The following is an 18,197-nucleotide window of genomic DNA, read 5'->3' as shown; positions in this document are numbered from 1 at the left end:
TCTGATAGGTTCTATTACTATGTCATTTCTTGATTCAACAGGTCTGTGATGTGGTTAAAGTGAATTCATGATTTAACAATAGATTAAATCATTTAAAAACTGCATTTTTATTTACTCAGGTTATCTTTGTCTAATATTAAAATTTGTTCTGAAACTGAAACATGCAAGTGTAAAGCACTGTATATCTGATGATTTAAAGGGCAATTTTGAGGGTCTAATGCAAATAGATACATAACAGATATGTAAGGAGAGTACATCCACCATCAGCCCCCCACAAAATAAAAGTGCACAGTCGCTTTAATTTAGTTTTTCAAGGATAATGCAACACCGTGGACCTGCTAGAGTTAGAAGTAATTTTCAACTGATGTCTCTTGGCTAGATATCATATTAGACATGAAAAATGAGTCAAGGAGAAAACAAGGACAACCTGTAATTTCTCATGACAAAAAGCTTACAGCAGCAGAAGATTAATACATTATTTTTAGCAGACAGTGTTGTGAAGCAGATATCAAACAGACTGCAGTTCTCAGAAAGAAACCTCAATGGTGAATATCTGCAGGGCACACAAAATTAGAATTACATAACTATCCAAGGCAATAATAAAAAGTAATAAAATAGTAAACCTAATTATATAAAGACAGAATGACCGACATTTAAAAATTCACCACAAGAGCTTAGTGTTTCAGGGGAAACTATGAAACCAATAACATTTGATTCTTACAGTATCTTGCAGACACTTTTTCAACAATTAATATTGCCTTCAAACAGCCTCTTTATACCAATAATACTGGACTTCCAGTATCTGGTGTCAACAAGAAAGGTGCAACTTAAGGAAAACCTCCAATGAGATGCAGAAATCACAAACTTTAAGACACAAAGCACAAACACTTACTGTTATTCCAGCTTGAAAAAGTATTGTAAATATTGCCATCTGCTGGACACAAGTTATGAATCATGATTCATGTAGTAAATTCTTTCTTGGTGAGAAATATAAAGAAGAATAGCTGATGTGAAAAATAAACTTTATTTTCAGGGAAACATGGAAACAGGCCCTTTTCTTCTCTCTTCTTTGCCTGTGACCTTAGTCGTCACTGCGCCCCCTGTCATTTGCTCAGTGGGTCGAGAATTTGTATACAGTCTGACCACAAGGTGGTAGTCAGCTATTCAGTCAAAAGAGATTAGCTGAGTGAATTCAGCTGCAAGGACTTTCCAAATTATTTACAATAGTGATACCTAAAAAAGATACAATTATCTGAATGAGGAGAATTTCTCACAGTGAAAGTCATCAGGCCTGCCTTACTTAAATTGTCTGAAAGGGCTGAGACTGAGTTTGAAATAAGGAAAGACCTCCCACCCCCTTCTTACTCACAGATATAACAGAGAAGTCACTAAGCCAGGGCACTGATGACTCAACACTTAGATTTGTACTTCATAAACTACACTGAATAACAAAAAAGTGCCTCTTTGCCAGATTAGAGCTAGACTGAACCGATCCAATCCACTCCATTAAGGCAAAATATTATACCACTGCTTACACCTCCCTGTGTGTTTCTGTGCCATGTACAGTATATAGTATGAACATATGAAAAACACCCGTGTGTTTAAGTGTGCATCACTGTGACAGAGAGGTAAATGTTCAGATGTGAAGATGGCTTCCCTTCAGTTCGACCATAATAGCAACGTGCATACGAATGATTCCGTTTGAGTGCAGGATACGTCTGAGTCACTCAGACCGCCGGGTGAGGTTAGTTCTGATCGGTAGCATTGCGTCAATCCAGTGGTTTGGATTCTCAATCATGGACATCCACACAGTGACTTCCTCTTCTGTGGAATCCATCCAGCTGACGTCCTCACCGTAACTCTGACCTGGCATTACAGAAAACACACATGTGTGGTCATTATTTATGCTGTGGACTTTACCGCAGCTGTTTTTCTCAAAGAGGTCATGGAAACAAAAACATGTAAACACTCCCTGCATGTCCATGCACATACACTCCATTTGAAGAAGGAAAAAGTTTTAACCAACAGACTAAAATTCTGCATACAGCCATTGAGAAATCGTGACTACAGCCTCCAAGCTAAAATTGACAGCAACAAACAGCCTCAGCAGTCAACAGGAGTCTGCTCTGCCCTTTGAAGAACACAACTTTGCTCAAAATCTGTCTGTAACAAAACAAATCCTTCAAAGCTGTTACTTCCCACCACTTCTCTGACATCATCTTCCTCACAGTGAGACATAATGGAGCTGATGCTCTGCCTGCAATTTGATCTTGAGTGCTTCCCACTCCATATAAAGCACAGTAACACAATCTACGAGCAAAAAAAACACCATCAGTATTAAGGATAAGTACTTGAGGGAAACTAAACTGTTTTCTGTATGTCACTAGACACACCTGCTAAATCTATCTTGCAGTCTATGTGGTAGACTTCAAAAGCAACCAAGCAGACGAAGATTTTGCAACATCACTAACAGAGACGCTACATTACCAGCGAGGTGACTTCACTCCGATGACACGACCATATGAAATGCCTGACATGCCAGCAGGCATTAGTTCAGTATGAAGTACTTCACTCTAAGGTTGTCTCAACTATCAGCACTTTAGAAAAAAATTAGACGGGTTTTCATGACACTGTCGACAAAGCCTACTATTGAAATATGAGACAAGTGCAACAATTGCATTAATGTTCCAGCCCCGAACACAGGAAGTGCTTTCCTCCTGCAAACCTGTGAAGTATCACAGCACCCACGAGACACCATTTGAAAAGCTTAGCACAAAGACAAGGAGATCCTGTCAGAGCCTCCAGTCAACTGCAGAGACAAACAACAGACAGGGAGACAAGAGGAAACAATGCAGTCCCTAATCACTCGCGGCTCTTAGATAGTATTGCAGGTAAGGATGTATCATGCAGAGATATCTTACCGCTTTTCACAGTTATAAAAAAATAGCCAGCAAACACGCTGACAAATTATTTACAAAAACTGTTAGAATCACCTTTGTTTATAGTCACTCTCTAGTTCGATTTATGCGTAACAGTAACCACAATCTATTAAAAAAAACACAAATTATATAAATATGTGACCTTATTATGATGCTGCATTACTTCTCTGTACTTCTCAGAGGTCAATTTTTCCTTCCATATCACGTCTTCCTCCATAACCTTAAATAGTTTGGGTCTTTTTTAACGTGATTTTCAGTTAAACTATTAAAATGTGCAATATAGATGATCTAACCAGTTCCACAGCTCAGACGGATGCCCCCGAGGACATGAGTCTTTAACCCTTCGCGTTGCCACACCGTCAGCTCAGCACAAGCCTCTCTCAAGTCGCTGGTATGGAAGCCGTCGTATACCATGGTGTGGTTGTAGGTAGGACTGATGGAGTGCTTCACCACCCGGGTCTTCTGACCACTTTGACGACTTGCATCTGGGAGTATGTAGCTTGTGGGGTGTGGAGCAAGTAAATTAGCAGGATTATTTAAAGACTCAAATTACAGGCATATGGAAATAATTCAATATTCATGAAATGCTATCACAAAGTTTTGGCCATTAGGAAGAAAAAATAAAAAAATCCAAAAAACATACATGATTTCAATTTGGCCAACCTCCCTTTCAAGGCTATCTCCTTATGCACCACTTCCACTGTGACTGCTAGTTTCCAAACTGTTCCACAGGAGTCCCATTCTGACCACCTGGCCATGTGAATCTGCTATTTTTCCTAAGGTTATTTTACCATAATGTGCTTTTGATAGAAACCACCTTGTTACCATGCTTGTCTGAACATTTTTGGCCATGCCAACAAATCCTTGCTCACCACCGGCCTCACTTGCAACTTGCACATCTATCTAGTTCTCTAAAATGAAAGTTTGCCACTTAGTTTTGGAGGATATGCAGTGTGTAATCACAAGTTCAGAGTGCATCTATGAAAAGTAGAGTGAAAAAATATATAGTTTTCAGGAAATGTTTTGTAGGCATGTTGGAAGCACTGCAGAGGTGCACAACGACATGACCCTGAAGGGGAGATTGACCACATTTGAATCATGTATTGTGAAAATCCCCATGAAAATACGGGGAACTCTGTAATTACTGATAAGAATGCGACATGACATGTAATGTGCTGCTTATACGTAATGCCAGAGTAGATAACTGATGACAAAATATCAGGAAATGTGGTGCAGAGCTGACGCACCTTCTAACAAAGGAGTCTACAGCACCTCCTTTGTTGGACAGGAGACCCTGAGCCTCCCGAAGCCAGATGTGAACCTCTCCGGTCAGAGGCAAACCGCCACCTTAACACACACACACACACACACACACACACACACACACACACACGAGATTCGGGTGATTGTGGTGCATAGATATAATGTGCATCCGTGTTGTATTAAGGTATTTTCCTCACCTTCATATCCTTCTGGGATGAATTTAATAGAGAACATGATGTTCCCACGACTGCTAATGGAGTCTGGGCTCAGATAAACCTGTGACAGAGCGTACATAAAATAAAAAAAGATGAAGTCAGAGGAAATGACAGTATGAAAAAGAAGGAAAAAAGGAAGGAGGAGAAGTGTGGAAGCAGGCAAAGATTAAGGTTACATAAAACCTAGTTGAAATTCACAGCATGTCTTCCTCTCCCTTCAGCTCTCCCAGACACAAGAGACACCTCCCCACATTCTGTCTCCAACAAAGCTGCCGTAACTGCTGCTACAAAGACACTCAGATACTAAACAAATGTAGATGCAGGCACCACAGTGGGCTGGTAAATATTTATCTGGCACCATTCAAACACAAACACAAACACTAATTTATGCAACTACAAGAGTGTGTGTTTGCATGCCACTCGCTGATGCCAGGTCCTTCCTACCCGTGGCTGCAAGTCCTGCCACAGAGGCTGTGTGCAGGTCCAATCCCAGAGCGCCAGAGTCACCTCCACCTCCCCGAGAAATACGTTCCTCCCCAGGGGCTCGGCATGCCACACAGAGAGGTTCAGGGTCCGACTCCGCAGCTCCCCGATCCGCACCTTATACTGAAAGAACATACATCATGAGTGTGTTTTTGTTATTTAGGTAACTTTATGTTAAATGCTGGTGGGGAATTTCTGTGATTGACACTTTATGTAACATGTAAATGACAGAGAGTCTCACTCTGAGTGTCTGATCATAAACTGGGTTTAGGGTCTTCTTCTTCACTGAAGTCTTCTTCTTACTGTGATTTGACTTGTCCGGCAAGAGGTAGGTTTTTACATATCTGTGAAAAACACACATCCATTGCTACACTGGTTCCGTATGGGCCCGGATATCGTTAATTGAATATCTACTTTCACATGCATGCAGTCACTTACGGGTCAGACCGGTTCTTGCGTGCTGCAGCAATGTCCTCACAGCGATACACTTTGACCTGCAGCTCCTCCCTCTGGCTGTTGTAAGCCAATGAGTACTGGATACGGCCCCTCACCTCCACCACTCCGAAATCCCCCGAGCTGAACAGACTCATCATGCTACCGCTGAGCTATAACACATACGCAAAGGAAAGATCAGCTCCTACGTCATTGTCCTGAGCTGAGTCATCTTGCGTCGCCAAATAGGCAATTAATCAAATGTGTGTGCGTGCATGCGAGTATGCTGTGCGCGTGTATGTGCATGTACCACGTAGCCCGAATGAAGACTGTTGGTGGAGCTGCTAGTTCTCAGAGAAGAAGGATCCGTCTCTGTCAGGCTGCTCAGCGAGTCAGTGTCCCCATTACAGTTGTCGATCAAGTCTTCCTAAACACACACACACACACACTCACAGTTCTTATGCAGCGTTATAATTAGACACAAAACATCTGTCATATACTTTTAGTATACTTTGAAGGAGTTTTTAATGGGTAAAAGTGGCATCCCAACCACCCACACACACGCACACGCACATGCACACACACTCAATACACCATAATAATGTCTCATTTACACAAGTACCCAGAGCCATAATTTACCACTCAGTAGAAGCCCCTCTGGCTGCAATAACAGATTTCAGTCTTCTTGGATAACTCCGTACTGGCTTCACACATCTAGATTATTTCTGATATTATTTTTTAGAAGATTCCTTCAAACTCATCAGACCGGATCGAGAAAGCATCCATCAACCCCTTTGCTGCCTTCTCTGTGCAGATCTCATTTTACCTTGGACAATCCAGACTGCCTGAAAACACTCCTGAGTAATACTGATTCACTGATATGCTGAAAGGTGATGTGTTTATCCCCATGTCAGGTTGCTTCTTTAGTGACCTCTCTGTCTTTGATTGTATTCAGCCTTCCCTCAGCTTTGTCCAGCTGACAAACAACCCAAAGAGTTTTCCATCTTCAGACTTTATCCTTTACTCCGTGCTCCATGGATAGTAGCTAAATTCTTATCTCATTGGACCAGAGAATCTTTTTCCTCCTGCTCTCGAAGACTTTTCAATGCTGTTCGGTGAACTACAAGCAAGCTTCCTTCTTCTTTCTGGGGACACTGAAAGCTTTGCAAATGGGGTTTCTCTATGCCCTTGCCCTTTATCCCTCTCCAGAGTTTTATCACAGGGATATAGAGGATTCATTGGGCTTCGTGGCTTGATCTTTGTCCTGACATGCAGAGTGGATTGTGAGATCTTTACACAGACAACAAAGGTGTGTGCTTTTCTAAACCATGTTCAGTCAATTGAACTTTCCGCTTGTATAAGCCAGGTAAGTTCAGAACATCTACTCTGTTGCTCTATAGGTAATCAGTGGGGGAGTGGGCTGTTTTAAGTCTCATCTATAAATTGAGTCATGGGTCATTCGGACTATCCTCCACACCTCACCTCATCAATCTGAACCATTGTCAGTCAGGCCACTCACATATGGACTCTATACTCAAACCAAGTCTTTTGCACTACTAAGCAAGCACTTCTCCTGTTTTGCATATATTCCTCTTGATTGTATATATTTGGTCTGTTTGTTATTTATCCCTGCCGTCTTACCATTTATATTTTATTCCTGCACAGTTGCCATGGAGGACTCATAATTTCATTGTACATGTACAATGACAAAAAGGACTATTCTCTTCTTTCTCTCTTCTCATCACCTCAATCTCTTTCAACTCCAACTTTCAAAGATGCAGGCTAGGTAGTTTGTTCCTTGCAGCTTTGTTTGATAATTTAGTTTATTCACTGTGTAACTAGTTTAGGGATGAAAGCTCTGGGTCATATATAATAGTGCAAAAATGTCTCCTCATTTCTTGTTTGTTGCTAGAAAAATTGGAAATAGGTGCAGGAACTAAATGAAACATACAAACATGTTTGGAAAAAAGTATAGAAGGGAAAAACAGTGTTAATACAATACTAATAACGTTAGAAGTCAGCATTTCGTATGATCACCTTTATTCTTCAGCGCAGTCTGAACTCTCTTAGACAAGCTTTCTTGTCTTATCAAGTACTCCTGTTCAATAGTTCTCCAGGCTTCCTAAAGGACATCCACAGCTCTTCTTTGGATCTTGGCTGCCTTTTGTTCTGTTCTCTGTCAAGATGATCTCACAATACTTCAATAACGTTGAAGTCCCTGTCTGGGGAGGCCACTCCATGACTGGTAGCTTCCCATTGTTTGTTTTTCTATCCATGTATGCTTTTACTGCATTATTATCATGCTGAAAAATGAAACTGTTACCAATCAGTTGCTTTAAAGATGGTATTAAATGGGGGATCAAAATCTGATGGTACTTTTATTTGCTCATAATTCAATCAACTTTGCCAAAATCTCCAACACCACTGGCTGCCATACAGCCCCAAACCATGACAAATGCTCCAATGTTTTTTACAGATTTAAATGACAAATTTCACATTTGAATTCATCACTCTATCAGACCTGTTGCCACTGATTTTCAGTTCAGCACTTGAGCTTTTTCTCCCCATTTCCCTTCCTTAAGAATGGCTTCTTGACAGCCACCTCCCTACTGAGACCATTTGTGATGAGTCTTCAGTGAACAGTAAACAGATCAACTGAAGGGTCAGATTATTTATTTATTTATTGCTAAATAGTCTGTATGTATGCATGTAGATTAATCACTTGTTCATCCATTGAATTAGGTGCAGTTATTCATCCAAAAACTAACCAAGAAAATAATCCTGTTAAAATGGTCAGACTGATAAAAAAAAAAAAAAAAATGACTGAAAAAGCACCCAAAGAAAAACTTTGAAAGACCTTCAGAAAGCCTTGAGAACTAGTGCTCAAACAACTTAAAAAAAACTATAAGAAAGTCTGACTTCTTGGAAGCAAAATATAAAGAAATGAAAGGTGGTTCAAGACTTTTGCAGAGTACTGCAGTTTTGCTAAGTTTGCTGATAAAACTGATTCTCTATATGCTGCACGAGTCTAGCTGAGTTCTTCTTTTCCTTTGCTTGCAACTGTAACACAGCCTCCTGAGAACCAAAGCAATGAGTCTGAAATTTTAATAAATGAGACATTTTGATTTATCGAGTAAAAACTGATTGTAAGTGATGACTGATTTGATCAATATATAATTAAATATACAACAAAAAATGCGCAACTTTCTGGAGCCACTGAATGAAAATGATCGTTGAAGTACTGCATTGGCTATTTATTGGATTTATACACTGAAAAAAATGACAAATATTGACTCAGTGTCTTTGAATAGGAGGTACAATAAAGACCAATTCAACAGTGTTTGCCAGAACCATTAGTCATGGTAATCTGTGGGTGTGTGGTATAATCACCTCAGGTTCCTCCGATTGGCCGTTACTTCTGGTTTCACATTCTGTGAGCACAACAGTGAGTTAATAACTTTACTGAGGGATGGCTAGAGAGGTACAGACACAGCGGGGGAGGAATTTCATACCTTTGGATGATGAGGAGCTGTTACTGTGCTGGAGACCCTATAAATTATTCGTATTTACATGGTTATTAGGACACATTTTCAAGATTGGAAAAAGGGGAAGAAGAATGCATGCACAAACCTGTGACACGGGTCCGTTTACTGTGGATGTGGGTACCAGTTTCAAACTCTGAGTCCTGAAAACAAATATTGGGAGATGTAGCAGCAGATAAATGTTACAATCAGTCCGTTTTGTCTCACAGTCATCCCCACAAACCCTTCAGTCTCTTCCTGGTTGCTGTCCTTCACACTTCCTTCAGTCTCGAGTAAAGTGTTGTTGTTGTCCTCTCGCTCTATGTTGAAAAGTCCATTCAGGGGCACATCTGACAGCAATCACAGACAGTGATCAGAGACAGACCGAAAACAGTCCTGACAGTTGTACTACATGAACTGAAAACTGACCTCTGCTCTTTGTCTTCCTGTGGCGGATGGTGGCGTGGACCAGGTCGCAGCCCGAAGTCCAGTTGTGATGGCGTTTGCTACACTCCTCGCTGAACCACGCCCCTGACAGGAAGCGCAGACGGGTTGAGTTCGTCTCTCTCTGCTCGAGGGTTCTGCATCATCAACAGAGAGACACTCTTTGTAACACCTGATATTCAAAGCAGTGATTAAAAAAGTTTTTTTCTAAATTGCCATCCATGTAAGTCAATTAAATTAAAAGTTAAGGCAAAAAAAAAAATTGGTAAAAACATGTGACGAAGGGTAAGGAAATAATTATAATTGATCACCAACTGTGTCTTACTCGACCTGAACACTAAAGGGAGATTTTGCACCAGCACCAAAGAAAGCAATATATGCCTGAGGACCAATCCCACCCATACGGTTACAAACATCCGAAGAGATTAGCACACATAGTATCAGTCAGACTTTAATAAATAGTCACCTCTGACCTTACACGTCCTTCATCACGGCGACGTAACTCCAAGTCACGCTGTACAACCTGCAGGATGGAGGTCTGCTCCTCCTCCGTCAGGTGGCTCAAGTCAAGTGAGGAGTCTCCCTGCTTTCCTTCCATCCCTAAGACAAAAGTGTGTTTGACTATCATTACACAACACAAATAGTGCAGTACAGTACAGTCAACAGTACAGTCTTACTGCTTCCATTAGACATTGAGATTAGAACATAACATGAATGTGCAATATGTCAGGTTCATTATAATACATTTAAAATCCAAAAAAAAATCAAAAACTTTTCTTTCTTTCTTTTTTCTTCTTTTTCTTCATTTCGGTGCATTGAAAAAAAAATTTCTGCAAACCAGCCTTTCTGGATTTTTTTTCCTTATAACCTCTTAACAGTAATGAAGGTTTGTCCGGTTAAAGTCATTTGGAAAAGAAAGTTCACATTCCTATAAAAAACTAAGTACATCTTGCTGTTCCCATTGGAATTAAGAAGGTAATCAGCAGTCAGGTCCTGCTAATCAAATGCACTTCATTTATGATTATCAGTAAGTGTGAGTGCCACTTTAAAAGCACAAGTTTGGGAAGTTTGCTGCTCTTTACTTCTATGCTAACACAATGCCACGTGAAGAACTGGAGTGGATGTCCCATCAAATTAAGTTCAAGGTCAGTCCATGTAATGCTCAGAGAAACTGCAGAAAACCCAAGAGCTACAGCCACAGTTAGCATGTTAAATGTTAAATTCATGACACAGGACATATCCTCTTATCTCTAAGAAGAACGTGGCAGCACATATTAGGTTTGCAAAGTCCTAAATAAACCACAAGACCTCTGAAACAATGTCGTTTAAAGAGACAACGCCAAAGCGTTTAGCCACGATGCACAGCACTACTGTCACGGCCTAGCAAACTTTGCGTGTGTGTCCTGTTTTCCTTTCCTTCTGACTTCAGCTGCCGCCCATTTCTTCTGAGGAGATGGTGCACAGCTGGCTCCACTCAGCAATTAACCACCAAACAGCATAAAAGCTAGTGAAGGCCTACTTAGTCACTCAGAGTGAGTGCTGTGGTGAGCTTAGGTGTGGGGTTTGAGGTACCAGTGAGTAGTTGTTTCCCCAGCTGCAAATTACTGGTTGGAGGTGTGCCTTGACAGAGCATTTAGTGGTGTGTTTGAGCTGCCAGTGAGTAGCTGCTGACAGCAGCAGTGTTTCTCTTTGGTTTGTTAATGATTTCCTTTCTTTTCAGCGTGTTTTAGTTTGTTGATATATTTGTTTGATTGTTATAGTAGTGTAGTCATCTCTTTGAGTTAAGTCCTTTTTAATAAAAGTTTTGTTTTTTCTTTTTCTCCTGGACTTACTATTGTTACTCCTCATCCCCTTGGCTCTTTTGGGGGACATGACAACCAAACACCTCATACTAGCTGTCAGCAGGTGGTGAAGTGGGGGGATGTTTTGGGCGTGGTTTTCAGCCACAGGACCTTGGCACCTCACAGTGAGCTGACCATGAGCCCCTCTGTATAACCAAAATATTCTAGTGTCAAATGTAGCAAATCTACAGCAGAACAACTGGAAAAGAAATGAATCGAGGTGACGCAATGGCCCAGTCAAAGTCTAGACCTTAACCTGATTGAAATGTTGTGGCGATACAGCTGTGCATCAAAGAGAGCCTGCAAAACTCAATAAGCTGAAGCAATGCTGATGATGTTGTGTAAGAAGAGTGGACCGAATTCATCCACATATGTTGACCCTTTGTGGGGGAATAAGTCACACAGAAATGATCGCCTCAAGTTAATACTGCTAAAGGTAGTTCTACCCTAGTTTTTTTTGTTTGTTTGTTTGTTTTTTAAAGGACTGAGCAGAGTCCTGTAAACTTTTTTTCCCCCACATGTAAAATTTGGTTAATGATGACATTACTTTGCTCAGAGAGGTCTGAAGGTTACAAACTGCACAAATTTTCATTTACATGAAACAGAGTAGAGAAATGTTTAAGAGGAAACCTATAATAAATCTGTTTCTTTTCTTTCTTTCTTTTTTCTTTAAATCACCTGAAGCGAGCTCACTGGTATCTTTCAGGATGCAGTACTCTTTGAAGCTTTGATACATGCTGTTCCAGGTGAGCCTTTCCTGTCTGCTTCAATGATTTTCACTCCCTCCTACTCTTAAGTACTCTACTGTAGACAGCTTAAAAAAAACTACATTCACAAAGATTAATAACAACCTACCTACTACTGAATTCATTTTCAGCTAATGTAAGGCCGAGATGGATGATCTAACCTTCTGCACCACCATGTAATAACTGTTAATGAGTTTCCATGTCCCCAACGCCTAAGGCTAGTTACTTTTGAGAAGTTAACGCATGCGCGTCAGGAATGTGTTCGCCTGTCAACGGGTAGGTTAGAAAACGCCACGCATAGAGTGCTCCAGTTTTCACAAAACACGCCGAGTAATATTAATAACAACGTTGTTGTTCTTATCAGTATTTCCTCCATAAAGCACTCCTTTGGTGTTTTTTATTGTTATATAGTTTTAAACCTCTAAAAGTGACTGAACAGTTGTTTTTAAGACTGTTAATAGGTTTAATTATTTAAGCTTATTTATTTACGCGAAGTGCCCTTTAGGGGGAAAAGAAATAGGTCAGTGCACTTCTTCTCATTACGAATCTACCGCGAGAGAGGAAACACCTGTCGCAACTTTTCCCTTTAAAGATTAAAGATTAAACTCTCTCCTCTCCTTTCTATTAGAAACACAGAAAGAAACACAAGAAAGAAAAACCGGGTTACCTTATTTGACAGCTTCCACTGGTTCCATCGGGGGGAAAAGTTCTCAGGAAAAGTTTTCCTCGGTGCGATGTGTTTGTCTGTGTACGTCGACGCTTGTGTGCTGAGTAAACGGAGCGAACACGCCCTCCAGAATTAGTCCGCACAGGCGCTGCTCTCAGCTGTGAAGGTGTGTGTGTGTGTGTGTGTGTGTGTGTGTGTGTGTGTGTGTGTGTGTGTGTGTGTGTGTGTGTGTGTGTGCTGATACTGTGTATTTGTCTGACTGTGTGATATGACTCACACGGATGTTTTACCAAACTGCAGGGTGGAGGTGGGATGTATCTTGTAGCTGTCCACACCTGCTAAGCACACACACTCTTGCCTTACTGTGCACAAACATGCACACAGATATCGAGCCTTCTGCCTGTTTTGAAGAGGAACACAGACCCATACGTGTAACCAGCCTCAGTTTAAATTTGGTAAGGTGTTGGACTTCCCTTTCCCTCAGTGGAACTGCATTGTGTGAGTGTGTGCAAGGCAGAGGGGGGAGGGTAGGGGAGGATGAAAGAGAGAAAAAGGCCCAGTTCTGTCCTTTGTCACCAAACTTGGATGACAGCCACAGTCTCCTCAGATGGGGAAAGCTTTTTTGTGTGGACTTATTCAAGCCTGTATAGGTCCTGGCTCAGACAGAGACCAAAGCATCCAATCAGCCCTCACTCTGCTCCCCTAAACAGTCCCATCAGTGCTCTGTTAGTGCCAAATACTGGGGTCCATACTGACACCCAGATATGGTACATGCACAGGTGATTTTTATTAACAGGTCCTTGATCTTAAGTAGATCATAGTTCAGTTCCTCTGCCCAGTTCTATTTTATTTATATAGTGCTAAATCACAACAACAGTCGCCTCAAGCTGCTTCATATTGAACGTGAAAACCCAAACAATCACATGACCCTTGTGAGCACATGGTAACAGTGGGAAGGAAAGAAATCCCTTTTAACAGGAAGAAACCTCCAGGGCAACCAGGCTCAGGGAAGGGCAGACATCTGCAGTGACCAGTTGGGGGTTATGAGGGGAGGACATGGAGAAAATATTGATTAATAACTAATGATTAAATGCAAAGTGGTATTAAGGTGAGTGAATAAGAAACACTGAGTGCATCATAGGAAGTCCTCAGCAGCCTAGACCTAACTAGGGGAGGTTTCAGGGTCACCCGATCCAACCCTAATTATATGCTTTATCAAAAAGGGTCGTTTTAAGCCTGATTTAAAAACTATGGGGGCTGTCTGTGCCCTGAATCCAAACTATGAGCTGGTCCTACAGAAGAGGGGCATGAAGCTGCAGACTCTGCCTCCTGTTCTACCTTTAAGTACTCAGGAACCACAAGTTGTGTTTGCATATTTAAATGCAAGAAAGCAAAGACATACCAAACACACTGAGAGACACCTCTTCTTATTCCTAGTTTATTCAGGAAATCCAGTGTCATCACAAAAAAATCAAACAGCTCATATTAATGAGTTTAACCAACATTAGTATTATTTAAACAGGATCACGTCTATGTCACCTGTTTTATAACAGCAATCAAATGGTTCAAACTTTATTATAAATCTGAGAAATCAAGTCAAAGTTCTTCTCCATGACTACCACGTTGTTTTTTTTTTTTTTTTAAAGATAGAAATTGTCTGAACTACTGACAGTAAGAGCATCAAAATAAAAGTAATGCACCACTAGAGTCATTGCTGGAGGTTTTTATGAAGATTGAAATCCTGACTCTACTATTAGGGCTCAGGTTTTAGGTTATGGTGTGTCTTTCTCAGTGGTTCACAGGTTGTTATCACAGTTGTTATCTCTAACACTTCTTTTCCATCAGTGAGGTGCAGGTGTCCGAGCTGTAGCTTATTTTTTTCCCGCTAAAACAAGACTGGCAGTAGCAGGCCACCATAAAACAGCCGACCCCAAAGCTGGAAGCAGTGATGTCAGTGGCTATACAAGAAAATATTTAAACAATAACTGGTGAATGAAGCAGCCTGCATGATTTTCTTCTCATGGAAATAGAAGAAGCATCACTGCTAGTAAAGCTATGTAATCACTCCTCAAACCATTTAAAATGTAGGATTACTGTTTGGTTTTTTTTTCAAAAGGCACCAAAGGAAGACATCTCCCTGCATCCACAGCAGCACCAACACTCACTGCAACTTGACAGAAAGAGGTATAACAGCCTGTGAGTGGACTTTAGGACCTTGGTTACTATATTTATATTATATTAATCAATAATTTAATACATTACAGGTTAACATTTGGTGATTTTTGTTTCAAAAAAACTCTAGAAAGTTATCAAAATGCACATGAACAGAAATGTACTTATAGACGATGGATAAAATGTTTGTTGTGACCTTGTCTGAACTACTGCCTAAATTTAATAATATAACTGCACCACACTATTTATAACAGTATAAACACCTAAATTACTGTAATTTAAGGTGTAAGGTGAATTGTACAATCACAAAGCAGTTGCATAAAATTCTGCAGAAATCAAAGTCTTGCTTGATCGTGCATCTAACACACTGATCGTGAACTGTAAATACTGCAGTGAGCTCATGCACAGACACTTGTTACACAATGCAGTATTTTGGGAATATGTCCTCGTACAAACACACCCATCCCCCAGGGGGTACACACAGGGACCAGACCAAAAAAACGACAGGGGGAAAAAGGGAGAGGGAAAAAAATCTTGTCGTCATAACCAGATGAGTCACCGTTCTGCTGTCCTTCTCTGCACCGTCTGCTTGTCCGTCATTTATCTTGTCTTCACTGTGGCTGCTCTCTGCATGAAGACAGACAGAAGAGTGTGTATAGACAGATGGAAAGTGTGTGTGATCAGAATCAAAACAACACAGGCAGAGATGCTGAAGGTGAACCGTTTGCGCTGTGCATCGTGTGTTGTTGACGATTCCTGCCACCAGAGGCTGCTGTTGCACTTAACACGTTTCGCACAAACGTGAGATTCTGTGTTCTCCAACACCTCCGCGCATAAACTCACATGGGGTCGTAGCTGCTCTGCTCTTTGGATTTGAGGAAGCGCATGGCGAAGAATCCGCCTGCCTGCAGACATAGCACGAGTATGATGCCGCCTATGAAGCTGGACATGTCGAACTTGGCCTGGGAGAACTCGGGGGAGGAGTTGGTGTTGCTGTCATCACCTTGAGGGAAAGGACACAGAATTCACTGGTTGTTTTTATATATATATATATATATATATATATATATATATATATATATATATATATATATATATATATATATATATATATATTTATAAAGTGCTGACAGGGTTTTTAGCGGGTGGAGATGACTGGATTGCCTTTAGGGAATCTTTTAGTCAGCTGTTATGGGACTAGGAGATGACGTCTGAAGCAGAGCTGATGCAGTTTACCTGAAACGGTTTCACCACCTCCCGCAGCGACAGTCTCTACAACTGGGGAATGAATTATGTAACAGGGTTATGAAGATGGCAGAAAAACACTTGATATCACCCCCCCCCCCCCCCCCCCCAATTATGTTCATTTTTTTAATACCTGTGCACAATTCAGACACTCTGGTCCAGCTACAGTTCATGCCGTTGTCTGCCGAATCCCCTTCATCGGTCACACACATGCCTGTATCATTGCCTGAGGGAGACAGACCCTGGTATCACTCAATAATTCAGTGATCTTGTACAAACCAGGGGAGCTAGTGTTACAGCAGCATCGGTGATTGAATTACTATCAGAGGTCACGTGTGTGTGTGTGTGTGTGTGTGTGTGTGTGTGTGTGTGTGTGTGTGTGTGTGTGTGTGTGTGTGTGTGTGTGTGTGTGTGTGTGTGTGTGCACATGTGTGTCACCATTTGGACAAAGCCTCCAGACACAGCCTGTCAGGTTGAGCATGGAATCGCCGACACACAGGTCACATGACTCGGCTTGAGAACAATCTGTAGGAGGGACAACACTGGCAGTTAATTAGCAGTGTCAATCAAAACCCAGCTGGCTGGCCAGTACCCATTTATTCTGAAGCAGCTTCATTATTATATGATATCCTGTTAGTTTGGACAGTATCTGAGAATGCAGAAGTTTATGATGATAAGAAAAAGATAATTGCTTCCTGTTAAACTCTCTTATTTGTGCTGCTTCTCAGTGTGTTAGCAATAATAGACAAGAAGCCATCTTACCAGTAAATAAGAAGTGAGACATTAATGAGGAAAGACAACAGATTAAAGCACGAAAATAGACAGCAGATGGCAAGCTTAGGAAGACACACAAGCAGGTTCAGAGCAAAATATACTGAAATGGACACGCTGTAAGAAAATAAAACATACGGATAGACCCATACCTGGCTGTAGATACACAGAAGGGATCACTGCTAGAAGCAGCAGAGTGGAGGAGAGAACAGTAAATGCCACCAGCTGCATCCTGACTGCAACAGACACCTGCGAGCAACACCTGGAAATGTTGGCACTTAAAAGTGAGTTGATTTTAAAAACTAAAAAAAGGCTTTGAATTTAAGTCTCCTCAGCTTGTCCTCGAAAGGGTTTCTGGAGGTGATGATAACCAGGACACAATGACAGATAGGAGTGAGGAGATCTGTGTAACATGAGCGCCACTAAACTTGGTTCCCTGGCAACCAACTGGCCCACCTCAAGCCACCTGAAATGCATGCCAGTTGGAACGGACTGACACCTGTTTACCTAAGCAGGCTGTGAACGTATACACACACCTTCATTCACACATACGTCCTTATGAAGCCTATAAATTAAAGAAGGACTAATGGGAATAAACTGAGCTAAATTAGTGTTCATTTTGATGTTACCTGCACTTAAACACATGACAAGATTCTTTGTTTTCCCTGTTGGAACACTGGATTTAGTGATGTGGTTGCCTGCTTTGTTAAATTTTCTAAAATCCATGTTGTGGGGACCCTGCTTCAGTTAAACAGATGATGATCTTTTACGGCATGAAAAGGGTGATCATCAAAGTCACTAGCAGTCAGCTTCATCGGCACCAAATGTCATGTGATGCCCATGAAGATATCAAGAATAAAATAGCTGAAAAATGCTGTTGACCTTTTAAACCTGAGGTTTATGTTGCTATTGTAGCTAAAATTCAAGTAGAGGAAGGTTTAATAGACCTTGATCTAGATCTAACAAGAGCTAATAAGGCCTTCATATCCCTTTAAAGATTTCCAACAGGTGTCTGCTAAAAAAGTACATTGGTTTTTCATCTATTCTGTACTCATGTTTTTACCTCAGTGATGAAATTAAGATATTTTTTTAAACTTTTTTATTGTATACCTTTTAAGCATCACCACCCTTCTTTTGATAGAATATGTTTCTTGTACTTTATGTGTGCAAATAAATATAAAGTATCCCAGATAAATGCAAAGAAAGAAACAAAAAAAAACATTGTAACACTCTGTGACACTAGCCTACATCAAGATGTTAGTAGTAATGTTACTCTTAATGTGTGATTAGTTGTAAAAGCGGAATAGGTTACAGTTAAATTGCACATTCCTATTGGTAAAGCTGGATCTGGATGTAAAGGACCAGACGTGAGTATTGAGCATTACTGTTTGAAACTACAGTTAAGTCCACATGGGATTTTGGACAATGACACATTTTCTGTTTGTCTACAAATCACGG

At 40.9% G+C, this 18,197-nt stretch overlaps 2 protein-coding genes across 2 annotated transcripts; both read right to left on the bottom strand.

Moving 5' to 3' along the window:
* Positions 1-164: 164 nt before the first annotated feature.
* Positions 165-12,749, bottom strand: LOC135933073 (synaptotagmin-like protein 1). The gene is made up of 15 exons (XM_065470972.1): positions 12,552-12,749; positions 9,771-9,897; positions 9,283-9,434; positions 9,098-9,203; positions 8,963-9,017; positions 8,845-8,881; positions 8,723-8,763; positions 5,643-5,759; positions 5,339-5,505; positions 5,142-5,244; positions 4,862-5,023; positions 4,400-4,478; positions 4,187-4,286; positions 3,233-3,438; positions 165-1,866 (listed from the first exon to the last, which is right to left on the bottom strand). Exons 2-15 carry the CDS (start codon positions 9,893-9,895, stop codon positions 1,724-1,726), a joined length of 1,593 nt encoding a protein of 530 aa, XP_065327044.1. The 5' UTR covers positions 9,896-9,897; positions 12,552-12,749; the 3' UTR covers positions 165-1,723.
* Positions 12,750-15,074: 2,325 nt separating this feature from the next.
* On the bottom strand, positions 15,075-16,970 carry cd164l2 (CD164 sialomucin-like 2). The gene is made up of 6 exons (XM_065469543.1): positions 16,892-16,970; positions 16,407-16,493; positions 16,102-16,194; positions 15,960-16,001; positions 15,567-15,726; positions 15,075-15,350 (listed from the first exon to the last, which is right to left on the bottom strand). Exons 1-6 carry the CDS (start codon positions 16,968-16,970, stop codon positions 15,335-15,337), a joined length of 477 nt encoding a protein of 158 aa, XP_065325615.1. The 3' UTR covers positions 15,075-15,334.
* Between the last annotated feature and the right edge of the window lie 1,227 nt (positions 16,971-18,197).

This window comes from Pelmatolapia mariae, linkage group LG22, assembly GCF_036321145.2.
Source record: "Pelmatolapia mariae isolate MD_Pm_ZW linkage group LG22, Pm_UMD_F_2, whole genome shotgun sequence".
NCBI lineage: Eukaryota > Metazoa > Chordata > Actinopteri > Cichliformes > Cichlidae > Pelmatolapia > Pelmatolapia mariae.
Note: the sequence above shows the minus strand (reverse complement) of the source record. Positions and strands in the feature narration are given on the sequence as shown.

Coding starts and splice junctions, on each gene's coding strand:
- LOC135933073 (XM_065470972.1), bottom strand. CDS start 9,895: ATGGAAGGAAAGCAGGGAGACTCCTCACTTGACTTGAGCCACCTGACG. Junction 8,882..8,962: donor TAAACGGACCCGTGTCACAG/GTTTGTGCATGC, acceptor AATAATTTATAG/GGTCTCCAGCACAGTAACAG. Junction 5,506..5,642: donor GTCTTCATTCGGGCTACGTG/GTACATGCACAT, acceptor TATGTGTTATAG/CTCAGCGGTAGCATGATGAG.
- cd164l2 (XM_065469543.1), bottom strand. CDS start 16,970: ATGCAGCTGGTGGCATTTACTGTTCTCTCCTCCACTCTGCTGCTTCTA. Junction 16,195..16,406: donor CTGGAGGCTTTGTCCAAATG/GTGACACACATG, acceptor TGTCTCCCTCAG/GCAATGATACAGGCATGTGT. Junction 16,002..16,101: donor AGTGTCTGAATTGTGCACAG/GTATTAAAAAAA, acceptor TTCATTCCCCAG/TTGTAGAGACTGTCGCTGCG.